At 42.4% G+C, this 19,851-nt stretch overlaps 2 protein-coding genes across 2 annotated transcripts in view; both read left to right on the forward strand.

Moving 5' to 3' along the window:
• Positions 1–1,781: 1,781 nt before the first annotated feature.
• Positions 1,782–15,914, forward strand: LOC109467701 (tetraspanin-8-like). Its single transcript, XM_019765745.1, has 7 exons — positions 1,782–1,957; positions 12,140–12,340; positions 12,980–13,054; positions 13,426–13,530; positions 14,293–14,418; positions 14,858–14,941; positions 15,199–15,914. Exons 1-7 carry the CDS (start codon positions 1,892–1,894, stop codon positions 15,259–15,261), a joined length of 720 nt encoding a protein of 239 aa, XP_019621304.1. The 5' UTR covers positions 1,782–1,891; the 3' UTR covers positions 15,262–15,914.
• A 1,368-nt stretch (positions 15,915–17,282) lies between these two features.
• LOC109467711 (tetraspanin-8-like) overlaps positions 17,283–19,851 on the forward strand; it is an 11,259-nt gene continuing 8,690 nt past the window's right edge. Inside the window, exon 1 of the mRNA XM_019765758.1 lies at positions 17,283–17,444. Within this exon, the coding sequence (XP_019621317.1) occupies positions 17,379–17,444 (66 nt within the window). The 5' untranslated portion in view covers positions 17,283–17,378. The remainder of the gene's footprint in view (positions 17,445–19,851) is intronic.

The raw sequence follows: 19,851 nt of genomic DNA on the forward strand, positions 1-19,851 counted from the left end.
GGAAAAGGGCTTGCGCCCCCCCTGGAAAAATAGTAGAAATATCGGCCGAAATAAAGGGATAGTATACCAGAGAAGTTCCCGGGCCATAGAAGATCCAATTCGCGATCGTGGGTCATGTTTACTTACCCTTGACTGGGATAAACCCCACGGGAGGAAGTGTTGACCTCGGTTTCCCCGCACCGGGCGATGCTGAGAGTAAACACGTGTGGTTCAATTGATATGTCATCTGTTTCTCTCTGTACATCATGTGGGGCTAAAGATATATCGTTTTGGTGCATTTCCCCACCGTTCACGCTATATACATGTATACATCTACCCCGGCAATCGGTGTTCATGAAGTCACATGAAGAAAGTTTTTAAGGTTGGGTCGTGTGGAGTAGCGGCGGAGTGCTCGACTCGGAACCAAGAGGTCCCGGGTTCGAGTCCTGACATGCCACCGATCGTGTGCCCTTGGGAGGCACTTAACACGACTTTCCTCACTTCGCTCAGGTGAAAATGAGCATTGCCCTGTCCTGCATTTGTACTCTGTTTTGGTGGCGGCATAAAATAAGTTGATATAACTTGAGTGTGCCGTCGCCATGTTTGGTCATGAAATGTTGGAATATAAAAAAATAAAAAGAAGAAAATTTCGCCTGTTTAAACCGCCCCCCCCCCCTTGTCAGAGGGAAATTGTGTATTAAAAACACAGGCTAAATGGGAAGTCGTTTGTTTTCATCAGTTTCACATTCGAACAGCTGGTATTACTACTATGTCAGCCCCACCCCATACTTTCCACTGGCCGTTCGTTGTGTCACGTTTCTGTCATGTGCCTCGAAAGTGGAACTTAGATAACTGGGATGAAATATTCCGTGATTTTAGTTGTCGAAACAATACTAAGGAGAAGTGGTTTCACATTCGGCAACTGACACTGATGTTTCTCTTTTAGAAGAAACTATACTCGCGTTGCTTGTTTTTTTTTTTTTCAAACGCATGCACGTATGAAGCAAAAATGTGCCAAGAAAAGCAAGAAATGTCAGCAGCAGGCAGACTTCCTCATCCAGTATAGTTTTGCTTTGCCGGCAAGAAATTGCAACAGGACATAGTGTTCTTTTCTAGATAATGTCTCATTTTCAAACCAAGCACGGCTATCTTCTGATCCGTCCCCTAGCTGCTAACGCAAGGTTAAACAGAGTTCCTCTTATACTTAAAAGATTTACCGCTTTGTTTTGTTGACCGTGACCCTCTAAAAGATAAATACACCGAGGGGCCGTTCGTTAGATTGGACATTCTTTGCACTTTTGCTATTTCTTAGATAGTAACTACAGCTTTCACCTTGTTCTGTAGTACTAGTAGTTTGGCCACCGTAGGTTTCATCTGCCCGCCTTCCCGCGGACTGACTCTCCTAGTATTTCCCGTATGATCCGTACCCCTGTACCACAGGCCTGGTGGAGGCTACTAATAATAATCCAAGTTTCGGAAAGCCACAAGTGATTCATATGAGAGAAACCAGGAGGACCGAGGTGAGAAACAGAAACATTCATTAATTTATTTTTTTATTTCTTAAAACAATACACATCAAAATGAACATGGCCAACCCGCAGCACATATTTACCTCACTGTCAGCAGAAAAGACCAGATGTTAGCTCACCGTGACCGTGGTGAGGCTTGTCACTGGACTTGCTCCAAGAAATAATTTGAATCGGCCAGGTTTCGGCCAGACGACCCCTGACATCCTCTATGTTGGGGGCGTTGATGACGTGATAGTTTCCCGCCCTCTTCTTCCTCTGACCCACACACAGGGAAGGTTTCAGCACAGGGTTTCAGCAGTAACGACCAGAGGAGCTACAAGACGGTCCTACTCTCCCGCCATTTCTCACCCTATTTCTTCAGGTTCAAGACAAGAATATTCAACATGGCGGAAGGCTGTTGTGCGTCGATCATCAAGACGCTCTTGTTCATCTTCAACTTCATATTCTGGGTGAGTTTTTAGCGTGTTTGTGTGTTGTTGACAAGCGGTGGCCAAGCTCGTATGGGTGTGGCCGCGGCGGCAGCGTGCTTCCTTCTTCCATACGCCAAGAAAGAATACGCGAATTTCTCGTAGATTTAGGTAGGCATGTACGTTAAGATATCAGGCTTTCCTTGGTGGTTGAAGTCGTTTATTCTACGCAAGAATTGTTGGAATAGGAACATCAAGTTCGCGTACAAGTTCACGCAACATGAGACAAACTCAAGACTGTTATGGCGGGTAACAGCTGCGACGTCTACCCGGCTCACTTAGCGCGGCCACAGCGGGTTTCTCTTGTTATTCTTTTCACCCAATGCAAATCAGTGCAAGCCCTCCGGCGTTGTTTTTCCTAGCCACTACAACCAAGGAGGTTGTATTTATGCTACTACTTAGTACTACTAAGGTTTCAGAATCAGAGGAGGCTGGCAAGAGTAGAATTTGGCCATATAACATGCCAGGGTAGTTAGTAGTCTTAGTACGCTAAAAGAGTACAGTTTGCCGCGCTTTCCAGTCATCTCTGAAGCTTGGTCTAGCCTGGGTACCATCCTGGTTAGTTTACGTCCGCTCCCACAGTCGCTACCAGGATGGTTCCCAGGCTAATCATGGTCGAAAGAACAGGGAAGTTTTCGGTCACGGGAATGATTTTGTCTATGTCTCTGTCACGTCGAAAAGTTGAAAAAAAAAGAAAGAAAATAGTTAAAAAAACCTCCTGTCTCTCTTGTCTAGTTTTCACTCCTTTTTGATTTTGTTATACCCCAATTAAAAACGGGAATAATTTTGTCTGAATCATGAGTAAGGTAGGTTTCGGCGTGGGTGGGGAAACATTAGTCAGAGGCGAGAACTGAGCTGCTTTCTAGTCTTTATCCGTTTGGCAAACGTTCAAATAACGCCCAGTACAGGCTGGGGATGGTGCTTACACGGTTAGTGGAGGGGGAACAGCCAGCGTAAACAAGGCAGACAGAAGACATTACTGTGCTGTAAGCGTAAATCGCCTGACACTGACGCCATGCAGGGCCATGTGTCGCCGCAGATAATTTGGTGTTCTGTTTCTCCGCAACGGGCATGGCCAAATCACGGCCTTGTTTTACGTACTTCGTGGCTGTACTGTATCTGCCTACATAGGTCAATTTCTTCATACTTCATCCTTCATTCCGGAATTCCAAAAGCGATACCAAATCACCCATACATGACTGTATTGTAACTCATATATTGTTATAGATAATATGAAATTATACTTACTTGGATTTAGTTTTGCTGTTTACTGCCATTCATTGTACCATGTACGATTGATTGTCGAGCAATTAAGTTCATTCATTCATATAAAGCTATATCTTGAGGTAATACAAAGACTCAGTCATAATTATTCAAGAAACAGGTACGATAATGTCATTTTTATCAATAGGGAGCCGCAACTACTTCCTACGTCTGTTTTAAGTGTATATTGATATTTGCAATTTCAAAAGAAAAAAAAAGAAAAACAACACAAACGCCAAAAAATGATGGACGAAACAACCAACGATGTAGTTGAAAGAGCCCGTCACACTGCGCCGTAATCACATACTTGGGAGGCTCTGCGGGGAGTAAACCACACCGAACACAATCAGTCATGACAATCTGTCCCGCGTTTTGTCAAACGGACAATTCAAATGCAAGGCTTTATATTTCAAATATCCAGACATGTTAGGGCTCATTTCCCTTTACAAACAATCGGTATGCTGCGCCGCGGATGCCCCACCTACTCTCCAAGCAGAGGTTGGTGGGGACGATTGTTACTCTCCAAGCAGAGGTTGTGGGGGAATGATCGTTAGCTTTTTATATATGGCCCTTTTTTGTCGCTACCCCCACCCGTCGGTGGCCGGCGACCTTCTCTGGCTAATGGATACTGTCTTGCCACCAAAAGGGATCTGCTTGGAGATTAGACGATTGTTACCTTTCCGTCATAAGCCCCGTTTTCTGTAACTATTAGCTGTTATTAGCGACAAGTGGCAGAGTTAGGTGGGGAGTAGCGACAGAAAACGGGGCATGTGACACGTCATGGAGATTGTGGGGGAAACCTCCTTGGACACCTAGCTAGCCTCTTCCAGTCTTCGGGAGGCGACTGGAAAGAGTGGAAATCGGCCAAATAGAGAGATATGTCAGGGACTCAGGGGGCAAACTGTTCTCTCACCGCGGACTAACTCCCCTGACATGTTATCTCTCTATTTGGCCGATTTCCACTCTTTCCAGCCGCCTCCCGAAGCCAGTGGTAGAGGCTAACAATCACCCCCACCAGCCTCTGCTTGGAGAGTAGCCCACCCTCACCAGCCAACAATATCCGTGTCTTTTTTTTTGCGTCGGTATCTTTTCGATAACCGTTTGTTTCGAAGATCAGATGAATATTAAAGTAAAAGGACTCCATTACTTCTAGGGTCTGTTTTCCCATGTGACGGATTTAATGGACCCACAGTGACCCACTGATGAACATTAGTGGCCCTTAGCTCATTAAATATGTATCAGCCCTCCACTGTTACACATGGATCTTAAACCTGTTGATATCGATCGTGTCATGTAATTTTGTACGCATTGCCGTTTTGTAAATCCTACATCCGCGAGTCAGTCGTACGCGTGACACTGCACGGAAACTAAGGTCGGAAAACTCCCGTACATGTAGTAATAGTCACAGCAATCAGTGCAGTGAAAAACATGATTACAAAGACAATTTGCTGGTCATTGCAGTAGGTTGAATCAAGGAGGTTTAATCAACCATATCCCACAGCATACTGATCTGTGAAGCAATAATGCGATGTGACTGACGGACCCGGTTGTTTGTTTCGTATTGTAGTCTGGTTCTACTTCTAGATATTATTCATTAGTGGTATCTAAAAGAAAAGAAAAATCAAAGGCACTCTTTCAAACAGGTTGTTTTTTTTTAATTTCAAACGCTTAAAGTATGAATTACGAAATTACGAAAATGTGCTATGAAATGATTAAGAAAATGTGGTAAGAAATGGCAGAAAATGTCAACATCAGACATATTTCCTCATCCTGAACATATATGTTTTGATTTGGCGCCCTGAAATTGTATTGGATGCCTTTAACACGTTAAACTTCTATTGAACGTGGAGAGCTTGAATGCTGTGACCAGATTCCGTTGTGGCAGGTAGCCTCTACCAGGCTTGGGGAGGCGGCTGGAAAGAGTAGAAATCGGCCAAATAGAGAGATAAGCATGCCGGCGCGCAACGGACAAACTCCCTTGGCATGCTTATCCCTCTATTTGGCCGATTTCTACTCTTTCCAGCCGCCTCCCCAAGCCTGGTAGAGGCTATGTGGCAGGTACACAACAGAGATGTGTGTGATTTCTGACGCCGACTTGTGAAGGACCTGTCAGAGTCGTGTGTGCCGAACGATACGGCAAGACGTCATTCTGGACTCGTCCATTCAAATCGTTTGGCGGGACCAGGAGGTTAGAAAGAGGACAGATGCATGAATTATTAAAATCTTTAAAGATAATAATTTTCATTTGAAGGATAGTGCATGATCGGGAGAAAGTCCAAATTACCGTACTATTACTTACAATGCGAACACATAAAACAAAATCTACAGCTTACAACACAATCCGAGCTAAACATGAGGGTCAAATGATCTAACATGCTTGTCTTGGACTGGAGAGGGGCGTATCATTTATTGCTGGGGGGGGGGGGCTTTGCGGAAAAGATCTATTTCGAATTGCATTACAATGTTGTAGAGTGAATGGTGTTTGTACATATTTGTATATAGTGTGTTTCTGTGTACCTGTCCTGTCTTGTTTTTTTAACCAGTTGTAAAAATCAATTACATAATTCAGGAGTGCATTAGCATTCCCTGCTTTTGTATGATTTTGTTGGATTGAATAAATTGAAATTGATTGAAATTAAATGTGCAACGTTGTAATCGAAATTTTAGAAAGTTTTCTAGAATCAGCTTCTGACGGATGTGGATGATTGAGGGACTGTGGGTAGGTAACATGAAGAGGTGCTGTAGTCAAAATCTCTGAATTTAAATCTCCTGTTCTTACACGTTGCACTAGTTGCAGAATTTATCTCAATACTTAAAGTATAGAGGTAGAATTGGAGTTGTCAAGAGTATCAGGACGTAATCTCCAAGCAGATCTTTTGGTGGGGGTAAGACAGTATCAAATTGGCCAGTCTGTATCCATTCCCCCACCTTGGGTGGGGGAATGGATACAAATTGGCCAATTTGATACTGTCTAACCCCCACCAAAAGATCTGCTTGGAGATTATCAGGACGCAGAAAAATCCCTGGCGCTCACAAGACCGTAGGAACTAGACAGGCGATAGTGAAAGAAACCACTTCATGAAACCATGCACATGTACAAGTACTGACGAGTGTTCTGGCGTGGACTTTCGTGCGATAATGTATACAGCAAAGCTGAGGACTTTGTTGACTTGTTTCAGTGGTTGACAAGGAACCCTCGGAGATAAAGCGCGTCGGAATTTGAGAAATGTAAACATGGTGGTGCTGCGGATTCAAGATGACCAATTGTCGTTTACGCGTAATGCCGTTGCCTTTACCAAGTTTATTTACATATTCATCCCTGTTTTACTTTGGTGTGCACTAACCAACGCTCCCCTACTGGTAGTTAAAGTGGACTAAGCAGGGTAACAACTGAAGAAGGTATATGTAGGATAATTTCCAGCCCAAAATTTTATAGTTTTAACAAGGAAATACGGCACAGCGAGGGTAGAGAATAGCCTCCTTCGCTGACTTGTGGGGCGGCGGCGTTAAATTTTTTCGGGGAGCGAGTTGTTTGGTGGCAAAAAAAACCCCTCCCTGGCATGAAACTCCCTCGGCGGCAAATCTCGCGTCGCTCCCCGCCACAGCCCCGGAAGTCTTTGAGCTACCTCCTCGAGGTGGCTTACTTTTGGATCTGGATCGGAGAAAATCGATCCGGATTGGAGCGTTCACTGCAAAAACCGATCCGGATTGACTTCATTTCCATAATTTCGATCCCGATCGGCAGTCAATTAGGAACACATTACAATTTCCTTTAACTTGTTACAAAAACGCTTTAAAAAGTTGCCTCGCCCCCCATTCCATTGCTTTTCCACATGTGAGTCTGAAATGATTGCAGCAATTTTTGAGACGCATGATTTTTGCTGTCTGTCCGCCTACACGATTTCGCGGTGTTGATAGCTTGAATTGTTGGGATTCAGCTATCAGGATGGAATGTCCCGCGTCCCGGGCGTGTGACGTGTATAAGGAATGACTCAGGTCCCTGAAATGGCCTGAAATGGTGCGGGGTATGTACATGTATATAAGAATTTAATTGACTGCGATGACAGAAGGACGATAACAAGTTAAATGAAATGGTTATTGGTCATTTCTTTTTCTCTCAGTGATTACGTCATGACATTACCATTTCCTTGAACTTGTTATCGTCCTTCTGTCATCTCAGTCAATTAAATTCTTACATGTTGAATCACATGTTACATGTCCTCTTCGTACTTGTTTACGCAAGCTCGATAAATCATGTTGAAGTCATTATTACTTTTTTAAGCAAGGAAAAATGGTGGTCACCATCGTCTGTGAAATCCGCTAAAATGTGACTTACACAGGAGGACTGGCAGTCTGTACTATCATTGTAGCCTCTACCAGACGTCAGTAGAGTAGCCCCGCGTGCGGCAAAGTTGTACTCTCTACCGGACCAACTCCCCCGGCATGTTATCTCTCTCTATCTGGCCAATTTCTACTCTTTCCAACCACCTTCCGAAGCCTGGTAGAGGCTATAGATATTGGCCAATTAGTACAGTTTAGTACTAATTAGTACAGTTTAGATTAGCAAATTGTACAACTTTGGCGAACTACTCCCCTAACATGTTATGAATATGTCTATTCGGCTAATTTCTTCTCTTTCCATCCACCTACGCCTGATAGAGGCTAGCGATGTTCCACAACTCCCGTGCAGGTCGCAAATGTATAACCTAACACGTCACACCTCTGCAAACTTCCGGTTGGACTGGGCGTGCCCTGTCGAACAACCGGAAAAGGATGGGCGGGCCCCAGGGACAAGGCTACAGGCCTGATATCTTCTGTTCTTCACAGGCCTGGTTATTACCTCCATGAAAAATGGAGGTATTGTTTTTGGCGTGTCTGTGTGTGTGTGTGTGTGTGTGTGTGTGTGTGTGTGTCTGTGTGTGTGTCTGCGTGTGTGTTTGTGTTTCCGCACATTTGTAGTCAGCATAACTTCATAACGCCTTTATGGATTGTGATGATATTTAGTATGCTAATATGTCTTAGGAAGACAAAGGTCAAGTTCAAATATGGGGAGCGGACGAAAGCTAACAAGGCTGACACTCAAGCTACTGGTTATTCACTTCTTGGAAGAATGGAAGTACTCTTTTATCTATCGCACTGGATTTTTCTTGTAACTAAAGCGACGGTCACAACCCGCCGTACGTGCTTTTTCTCCGTACGTTTTTTGGGAGGCTACGTCTGCTACGTTTTTTCTGAAAACGTGGGGAAGGAGTGGCGTCTACGCACGTCACTCGCACGTCACTAGCACGGTTGCGCAAAGTGTAAGAGTGTGGTCTGCACGCCAAGTCTGGCCGTGAGCGGTTGCGTGCATCGTACGTTGCGCAAGTGGTAAGTGAGTTGTACGTGCTTACAACGTACGATCTCCGTGCGATTGCAACTTTACCGTAAGGAAGCCGTATACTCACACGTGCTTCTTCCGCACGACACGTACGGGGCACGCACGTCGCTCGTACTCGCACGCACGGGTGGTGAATCCGCAGACCGCACGTAGAAAAAGTTTTACATGCACTTAAAGCGACGGTCACAACTCGCCGTACGTGCTTCTACGTGCTGTCTACGTGCAAAAACGTGGGCAATCGCACGGCATCCGTGCGTGGTGAGTACCACCTCCGTACGGAATCCTACGGATTTGGGAGCACGCAGACACGCCGTAGAACTTTAAGTGCATGTAATACTTTTTCTACGTGCGGTCTGCGGATTTACCACCCGTGCGTGCGAGTACGTGCGACGCGCGTGCCCCGTACAGCCTATGAGCGTGCAACGTACGGACTCCGTGAGTCTAACTTCACTATTCTCACGTGCAATTGCTGTACGGACAGCGCACGAAGCATGTGCGTGCCACGCACTGGATTTGGCGAGTTGTGACCGAGGCTTAAAGTTCTACGGCGTGTCTGCGTGCTCCCAAATCCGTAGGATTCCGTACGGAGGCGGTACTCACCACGCACGGATGCCCTACGTTTGCCCACGGTTTTGCACGTAGACATCACGCGGTCACATACGGCGGGTTGTGACCGTCGCTTAAGCCTGCCATGAATTACTAGTACTAGTATTCGTTATTCAGTCCGTTACCAGGAAAGCCAAAAGAGACACACCAAGTCGGACACGGTACGTTAGAAAATGAATATGAGGAAATGAAGGCTTGGGTTGTGTTTAACCCTTAACGAATGTCTAACGAAACGTCCCCCTCTCAACCAAACCAAACCAAACCACCATTACCTGCTTCCCTGGTAACACCACCAGGACCCGGCAAAAGGGATCGATCATAAATGTCGCTGTAGGGTGGGATCGTCAGAGAATGTACAATGTCAGTGTGTTGCAAGTTCTTCTTCTAGATGGTAGTGAACAGGTCAACACACAGGACTTTTGTGGAGCATCGTGGTTTATTGTGTTTCCTCCAGGACTCTAACTCCAGAGTGGGGTTCCTGGGTTGGAATATTCTACTGTCAGATAAGGGGGGTTTACAACAGGACTGCTCTACTTCTAAAACAGGGGGATTCTTGTGTGGTAATGGACAAATGGTATACAGTGGGTTCACAACACAGTGAAAGAAAGAAATCTACAGAAAGAAAGGTACGTAAGTGTAAGTAAGAAAGTACAGTACAGTAAGGTACAGTAAGTAAGAAATGAAGAGTAAGAAATGTACCAATGGCAGTAAGAAATGAATAGTAAGAAGTCTACCAAGGACAGTAAAAATGTACAGTAAGAAATGTACCATGGACAGAAAGAATGTATAGTAAGAAATGTACCGAATAATCCTTGCCTAGCCTGATTAAATCGCTTTTGCCGGCCGCCCAACATCCTAGCCTCTACCAGGCTTGAGGGCGCGGCTGGAATAGTAGAAATTGGCCAAATAGAGAGATAACACGCCGAGGGAGTTTAGCCATCCAGTTTCCAGCCGAGCCCTCAAGCCTGGTAGAGGCTACCAACATCCAGCCGGCGGACTACTACTATGTAGTAGTATGTAGGGAGCCCCCCAGAGCTGGGTTTCAGAGGCTAATCCTTAACACCTTGCCCACCCACTCCATTGTCGTCTTGATTTTGTCCAGAGGCAGGCCGAGGTAGATTAAAGAATGCCGCTTCGCATCCACGGTGCTTAAGCAACAATTTAGGTACAAGGCCTGCGTCAACTCAAGGACAGCTCAAATTCACGGGGCCATTTCCCCAGGCACAAAAGAACTTTTTACACTAATCAGATTTTGTCAAGAGATAGAAATGCGTTTGTCGAGTTCCTATCCTAGCAACATAATCACAACACCAGGCGGCGTAATTAAGGTGCGAACACGATCTGTGTAGCAGGAATGTTTTCGTAAGCAGTGAGTGACGTACGTGTGAAAGACCCGTGAAAGTACACTGTGGTTCACACATACACGGTCACCAGCGAACATGTCAATAAGAGCATACAGCCTGTAGATCTAACCTTGACCCTAGTGATAAGCTGCATAAAGGTTCCAAACGGGACCCATTCGATTCCAGATGCCTTATAATCTGCAAGCAGATCCCTCTTGGTGGCAAAAAGACAAATTGGCCAGACAGTATCCATTAGCCAGAGAAGGTCCGCGGCCACCGACGGGGGTCAGGACAAAAAAAAACGGCCATATATAAAAATGTAACGATCATTTCCCCACAACCTCTGCTTGGAGAGTAATGCCTTACTGATGAATGGTTGCGGTTTAAAAGACGTCTGTCGGCAGAGGAATGATTCCACTAATTTCCAGTCTACTCATACTTGATTATATTACTTGACCTAAGCATATAGGCAGGCAGGCCTACTTGGCACTTCATACCATTTCATAACCATCGCCCTGAAGCAAAAACGAACGACCCTGTTTTTTTTACAGTCTGAGTCTCCCAACATCAAATTAATGCAACACCCGGGAAGCGTGTTTCATGATATGACACGCACCATGAGCTATTCACCACCAAAATCATACTGCACTTCTAATACGAACCGCTAGGAGTAACTTAGAAAGTATGAAACTTTATTTGATAGACCAAAATGGCAGGAGTAACTCCTGAATTGTGTTGCAATGTACAGCAGTCTAAAATTCAGCATCAACAGATTACAATAAAATGCAATAAGTCATCCTTAAAATATTGTACACATAATGTAGTCATTGTAGTGACATAAATATGTGACACATACTCGCAATGTGATATGGGCCAGGGGCCTGAATTAAAGAATAAATAAAATAAATAAAAATAAATATACATTTAAAAAACAAATTAACATACAAATACACAGTAGACGTAACAGTAATAACAAACATATAGTGTGCAGAAGAAGAGTTTGAAACTCTATTTTACAACTGTTGATTACGTGCTGATTCTTTTAAACAAGACATTTCAAGAATCATGATGTTGTGATGTGAACCCACTGTATACCATTTGTCCATTACCACACAAGAATCCCCCTGTTTTAGAAGTAGAGCAGTCCTGTTGTAAACCCCCCTTATCTGACAGTAGAATATTCCAACCCAGGAACCTCACTCTGGAGTTAGAGTCCTGGAGGAAACACAATAAACCACGATGCTCCACAAAAGTCCTGTGTGTTGACCTGTTCACTTAGCCTGGGTACCATCCTACTTGTATGCCGGGGCTCCCACACTTGCTTCCCTAAGAAGTACTTCTTAGGGAAGCAAGTGTGGGAGAAGTACTTCTTAGGGAAGCAAGTGTGGGAGCCCCGGCATACAAGTAGGAAGGTACCCAGGCTACTGTTCACTACAATCTAGAAGAAGAACTTGCAACACATGATGATCAATTCAACTGTCCACTATTAAAGTAGCGCACTGAACAGAAATAACCATCAAGACAGTTTAGCATCTATGTATGCATGTTAGCGGTAACGTTGTTCCTGTCCCTCAGATCGCCGGAGCGGTCCTGCTCGGAGTCGGGATCTGGCTGCGTGTGGACCCGGCTGTGGCAGAGGTTGTGTCCGGTGAACTCAACATGACGTGGTTCTACAACGCCTGTTACGTGCTGATCGCCGCCGGAGTCATCACCATGATCGTCGGCTTCCTGGGCTGCTGCGGCGCCATCAAAGAGAGCAAGTGCATGCTCATGACGGTACGTGATTGGTCAATGAAGAAGTCACGACAACGACAGTTTGGAAACTGAGTGAGAAACTCCCTCACAGCCTATTGTCAGGTTCCATTACAAATATTCAAAAGTATCATTCATTTATAATATAAAACAAATCATTTACCTATTTAAAAGCAATTCTATCGTATCCGTTACAGATGATTAGAAAATAATCAATATAATTAATATGTAATGCACATAAGAATATTTCGCAAACAGTACGACTTACAGGGCCTAACTCTTTCATCACATACATGTACATGTAAGTCACATTTTTTTTCTTTGTTCAAGTTCTATGAAAGCTTGTAGCGAATACAATATTGCTATTTATTCGTTTAACAGTCTGGTTAGGTATGGTATGGTAGAGTTTTTGTATCTTTTTGTACGGACTTTTCGTTGATATATCGTAAATTATAATCTATTTCATTTGTTAATGACGATGTAAGATATAAAATACCTACAAATCATCATTACGTATCATTACGTAAAAGTCATCATTTTAAAACGATGAATGTAGGCTGTGTATGTAACAACTTACACACATGTTTGTCAGTGACAGATTTACTTTACCGGACGTTGCGACCTTTCGTACTTGACCTAACGGATGTTCTTCTTTGCGTGCAGTTCGCCATCTTGCTTGGGCTGCTTTTCGTCATCGAACTGGCTGCTGGGATTCTGGCGATTGTGTACAAGGACAAGGTCAGTCCATGGTCTTCGTTATGAAAGCTAAATTGATATCGCCGCTTTAAATTGTAGGGTTACGTTTTGGAAGTTTGTTAATTTAGGCATAACTAATACTTTAAACATGGCTAATTAGATGTATTTGTACTTTAACCATGGCTAATTAGATGGTTAATGGCTGGTTAAAGGGTAATCGTAATTGATTAAAGGAGTTGTTGCAAATAACCTACTGTAATTACCCGCTCAATTTTATGCATGCTTTAACAAATGTAGTAAATGCTTGGCAAATTCAATATAAATTACAAAATGTCTTTAATTACAATAAACAAATACCACGTGAGGGATGAAACTAAAGAATGTGAATGTTAATGCTTTACTGTTGATGTTAGATCGGAGACTACGCCAGGCAGTCCTTCACTGATGCTCTCCATGGAGAAACTGTGGAAAACAAGAATGACGACTTCAAGAACGCCGTGAGAAGCATCCAGAAGAAGGTGAGACAACCAGGTTATTAGGTTTCTTTTTACACAACCGGTATAGACTCTTGGCTGCTTACGTTTCGATGTCTATCAGACACTGTCCTCGAAGCTTCTGACTGGAGTACTGATTCAAGAGCACCTACGTCTGCTACATATAGCAGCGAGAATCAGGTCAGAGCCTATACATTGTCCACATTCAAAGCACGAACAAACAGATACAAGAACAGTCCTATTCCGTACATGATAAAACTACTAAACGAACAGTAACTTCTCCGTATTCAGAGCATTATTACTATGTAGATATTAATATTTGTACCAAATGTCAATTTGTAAATAGCCTTATATATTGATGTGAAAATTATGCAATTCAGCCACTTTACCTGGCTGCGATGTACTCTTTAAGGATCATGTTGACCAAATAAACCACTCATTCATTCATTCATACATGTACCAGTTGTGTAAAAAGAAACTCCAGTACCCTATGCTTTACCAACAACATGAAACTATTTTCAAGTGAGACGGCCAGTTTTCGCGTTTGTTACATACTAGTATGCTCTTGTTACTGCAAAATCAGAAGGGATGAGGTAATGTTACTAGTTTCGTGAAGACTGCAACAAAAGAAGCAAAAACGGGTTTTAGCCAATAGTTTTAAGTTTAACCCTTCATTGTAACAGCAGTTAGTAATTTGTGTAAAAGACTGATGTGTTTGGGAAATACTGAAAGAAGAAAGAAGGATCAAAACGTTAACAGTGATCGTAAAACATTTCCCGTTCATAGTTCACCTGCTGCGGTTTGACGTCCACTGACAACTGGGGTTTCCCGTGTCTGGAGTCCACCTGCGTGTGTCTGCAGCTCACAGGCTGCAAACCCATCGTCAGCATCCCGCCATGCGCCGTGCATCAGGTACAGATAGTCATTTTGCTTTGCTTGAATATATCTTTACATGTAATAGTCCCAACAACGCAAAAATAGGTAGATATATAAAGGAATGCTTTGTTATTAGAAAAAATTCCAAAACTTGTGATTAGCCCACTCGATTGTTACACTTTATCAAAGACTTCTGCTATCCCTTATTATTTGAATAATTATGATATAGATTTATTAGGTTTATTCGACATTAGGTCTTGTTCAGCACATTAATCATTTATATTGTTTGTAACTTTCTTTATGTAGTTACCCATACATTGTACCATGTGCAATTGTCGTGCAATAAGGTTCTTCATCTTAAAGCGTCATCTTATCATGTCTTAGGATATATTGGTACTGCAATATTTCTAAACCCAGACATGGGTTGTTACAGATTTACTGGTATATGTACTGAACTATGGTGTGTTTCTTGTAGCCATGTCTGACGGAGTTTGAGTCATTCCTGGCCAACAACATCGTCATCGTGGCAGGAGTAGCACTGGCTATCGCCATAGTCCAGGTAAGCAATCGTACAACTGTTTAATAATAAAAAGTAGTAAGAGGCCTATCCAGTTGCTTGATCTATCATTTCCCATGTGTATCTCATTACCATCATCGACGTAATATGGGATATGGTATTACACTGTTAAACGTCGAATCACAAATATTTTATGTACTAATGCCGTGTTGATCGCCTGTCCAGTAATGACTACTCTGCATGTAGAGAAATGAAGTGCTGTTTGATGACGTAACGTTCAACTGTCTCTCATCCCGCAGATCATTGGCATTTGCTGCGCATGCGTCTTGATGAGGAACATCTACGGCGAAACCATCGCATAGAAATCCGCCATCTTGTTTCTTGCCAGTTTCCAGCTGCGTGTAGACAAGTGGATATTAAGGCCATAAGTTGTATTCTACTTGCAGTGTGCCTTGTAGCACTTCTCAGAGGAAATGTTGGAGTATTGTATTGAAGTATTGAGTTGAAATGATATTTTGTATACCGTACAGCATTATGTATTCTTCATATGACTCCTTCCTAAGAGATTTCGGAATGTTCCTTTGTTTTAAACGTTACGAAGTCAAGTCGGTATAGTTTAAAAGTTAGACATTAGTTAATTATTTCGTTAAATTTGTTTAGGTTGTTTACACGTTTGAAAGATTGGTGAACAAACATGTTATAGAGTTACTTTAAGTGATGTTTCCATCACATTTTTATATAGCAGGAAATACAATATGTGAGTTGTCGGACTGACTTGGTTAAATGGCGACGGGAAAAACCGTTACCATGGCAACAGATCCATATATTCTTATTTGGTAAGTTGTTCAGAAATGATGACAGCGTTACGTTATCGTAGATCATACAAAAGTGCCTGGAAGAACTCTTGGTTAGGGTTGAAGTTTCACGTGGCCTTGTTATGATCGCTAAAGAAGGAAAATAATTTGTTACCGCCACTAAGCATCAATAAATATTAAAAGGAAAATAGTGTGATTCATTTTTGATTTATGTTGATATTATTATGATATTTTCCTCCAAAGTTAGTGCAGAAGTGACGAAAAGAGAATACTAAAATGCGACATGTAAGGGCTTTGGAACGTAATGAAGCGTTACAAATTCGACACCACTGTATATATAACTATTTTAGCGCCCTTACCAGCTTTCTTGGAGCGTTGCTGATAGCGATTTTTACACGGACTAAGGTTCAACTGTCATTAGAGAAGCTAACTCATGTAAAACAAACTGGGTATCAGCGCCCCCCCCCAAATAATAGAATAATAAGACCCTCTCTCCAAGAAGTCTGTAAAAGAGGCTAACTATTTTAAGGTAGCACATGTGTACAGAAAGTTACAACAGTATTTGAGAACGTTCGATCACTGGAAAGAAAGTGTTACATGTATGGTACACGCCATTGTCATGGGTTGAACAGCACAAACGTAAATATGAATCAGTCGCCAATTGCATAATTTTATATGGTCAGTTATACTCTAAGAAGGCATACCAAACATATCTTTACTTTCCTAAAGGCACCCAACGTGATTTTAGGGCAGTGACACTAGGTTTTCTGGGTCAATTTTCTGAGCATTTTCAATGTAGTAAGGTGAAAGAACCCTATCCCATAGTATACTGATATCTGTGAGGAAAAAGCAATGTCGCTCACGGTTGCTTGTTTTGTATTGTAGGCTTACCAAAAATTCTGTTTCATGCACTTCAAATATGAAACGATGACGAAAATGTATTAAGAAATGGCAGTAAATGTCAAACAGATTTCCTCATTCAGAATATTTTTTTTGTTTTGCCGTCCTGAAATTGCATCGGATGCCTTACGTTAGGCCACACCGAAGTAATTTTATGGATGACGCGCGCGCATTGATATATACCTGTTCTCACAACAAAAAAAAATCACGTCATCCGAGGCTCTTGCCTGGCTTTAGGCCTGGATAGTCCATGGTAGCTTGCTATATAGCGACAATACGGAGCCGGTGGTAATCCGGAGGATGGCATCCAGGCTGCTGAAGCTCCACGACTCAAGACCTCAGTACATACCATACAGTGTCGATTCATAAATCCGCAAAAAGCCAGCATGCTTGTCGTATATGTCGCTACGTTTTGCCGCCAATTCACAATACCAGCTTTGCCCTTGTATTCCTGTGGTTTAGTAGCATTTTTATTTTTGGCCGGATTTTTTTTACTCGCCCAAGCACACTAGTTTGGAGGTCTTCAGAGGATGTCATCCATAAAATGAAGACGTTGTGGCCTTACCGGGAATTTGCTGTTCAAATTCCCGCCTCGCGCCCACTGTTGACGTCAGCTGTGCTCAACTGTAGAACACGTTTTCAGGGACCCCGCCATAGGTAAATACTCCCAGTCCACACCCCACCTGTCCACAGAACCACCCAGGGCGTCACGTACAGACGACACTTTGAGGATACCTCAGGACACAGCGAGAAAAACATCCAAGATGGCGGAGGGGTGCTGTGGCTCCATTATCAAGATCTTACTCTTTATCTTCAACTTTGTCTTCTGGGTAAGAAGAACATTTTACAAATCGTTGTGTGCTTTGACCTTCGTGTCTTGTTTGGGCGTGGTTAGTCACGGTAGTTTTCTGGTAATATCCTGTAGTATTCTGCTCAGAATGTGGCTGTGAACGTCCCTTACTTAAACTGGAGTTTCTTACCGACAATAAGCTTCCAGGTTTCAGTATAACATTATTTGTAAATCTGGAAGTGGTATAAAGCATTGATCGAAAAGAAACTGGCAACGAGTGAGATACAAACAACATGGCGGAGATAGCAGTACAATAGACGTTTACTCAAGACCGTTGGAATTGTTATTACTTAGCTACCGCTGATTAGTTAGTTACCCTGAAGTGTTAGAAGCATAGGTATAGTCTAAAAATCATTATTTTCTATTCTTGAACTGCTACATCATCGTGAATGGAAATATGAAAATAGGCATTTCTGTTATTATTGTGGAGGTAGTTAAAGCATACAACTGCACGATGTCAAGCCAGATGCATGATCCTGCCAAATACATGACTCTGACACTACTTGGGGGTTTCCAATATACCTGAGACAAGGGGTAGGAGGGGTTTGGTCGTGATGTGGGAGACTCTTCTTGGGCCCTTGTCGTCTTGCCAGACGATCTACAGCTAACCTAACCTGGCCCTGAACAATGACCCGACTCTAATAACCCTAACCCTCACAAGGATTTGTCTCAAAACTGGTCTTGGGCAATCTTGAAGTATAGTATGTTACACCTGTGACGTTCTTTTTAAAGTCAGGAATACTTTAAGTACAGAATTTACAAGTATTTTGACTGGAGTTTGACTGAAGATTTGACGCTATTATATTGTTACACGTGGAAGGGCCGAGAAAAGGTGATGTGTGCAGACTGTGTACACAAGGCGTCGGCACGAAAATTCCAAACTCAAACTTGCAAACAGAAGGATAAGAGCGCGGGAAACAGACAAAAAACACTTACATAATCCTAAAATAAGTTTTTTCTTTCTTTCAAGATGAAACAAGATAAGATTCTGTCCCTTTGCCATTTCCGAGAAAATTGGATCCATGCACATCAGCTTGTCTACTTAGCGCATTGTTCTAGATCCGTTCTTTTCTCAATGCGTAATGCCAAATCAAATCATAGGAAGGAACGTCACTTTGCTATATATAGTATTTCATTCTTGGTCGGTCACAAATGTCTAATTTCTTACGCTCGATAACCTGGTTAGAAAAATAACTCATTGTTACTTTTATAGGTGGATTTAAACCGCCACTGAAAAATTTCGTTGGTTTTTGCCATTTGCTTCTGATATGACATGCACAACTAGTCGGTAAATTAGACATTCCAGCACGCAAGGTTATGTGTCTGCCTCCAATTGTTACGTTGTTAACGACACGCAGTGTAAAATGTCCTACCAGCTACAAACAACGTTTAACACGATCCAAGCCGTCATATTTGTTAAGGGATTAGTTAAAGGTTGTAGTAATCTCCCATATTAGATCTAGACTACGTGTGACAACTTCGATAAACACCTGTGCGTTAGTAATTCAATTGGGACTAGCCTGTGTGCTATTGGCCAATACGTTATGACGTCATATTGTTTAGGAGAGGATCCTTCAAAGTTGGATACAATGTTGATTTTTAATAAGACGTGATGTGCATAAGAATCGAGACTGGCAGTTAGCAAATATCAACGGAAAAACTTAGCAAATATCACAATCTCCAGCTCAGCCCAAGTGTGTCCGACATTGCCTACTGATTTTAACTTTCAATCATTACATTGTAAATAGCGATCAAATGAATTTGAATTTAGGATAGACTTAAATCTGACATTTAACATAGAACTAGAGTTACACGATCTCATACCTTCGCCAAACTATGTTTACCTTACACCTTGCGAAGTGTGTTCTCATTAACAATACAAATAAGATCATTTCCCTGTTATGAATTACATCATGAAATATATCATATCATCCACATAATGACAGTCTTATCCTCACAAAGAAGGCCACTCTAACATTTCCTCATAAATCATGCAAATAAGGTCCTGATTTGAATAATGTAACTGAGAACGAGAGAATCACAGACAGATATTGATTATGTAAATAAAGACTTAATTTGCATAATCAATGAGAATATGTTGTAAGTTAGCAATGGTAACTGCCTGGAATTTCATTCTTAGGGTATTTGAAAGTTAAGTGAAGGTGAACATTATTAAACATAACTTATTCAAATAAGGATATAATTTGCATAATTTATGAGGAAAGGCTGGAATGGCATTCTTTGTTAAGATAAGAGTATTATTACGACTGCCTTTTGGTGGAGAACATGATCAACTGATATAATTCATGATCATGGAAATAGGATCTATTGCATAATCAGAGGAAATAATCATTTGGCGAAGGTATGAGATCGTGGAACTCTAGTTT

The sequence above is a fragment of the Branchiostoma belcheri genome, unplaced genomic scaffold, assembly GCF_001625305.1.
Source record: "Branchiostoma belcheri isolate BF01 breed outbred unplaced genomic scaffold, Haploidv18h27 scaffold188, whole genome shotgun sequence".
Classification (NCBI taxonomy): Eukaryota; Metazoa; Chordata; class Leptocardii; order Amphioxiformes; family Branchiostomatidae; genus Branchiostoma; species Branchiostoma belcheri.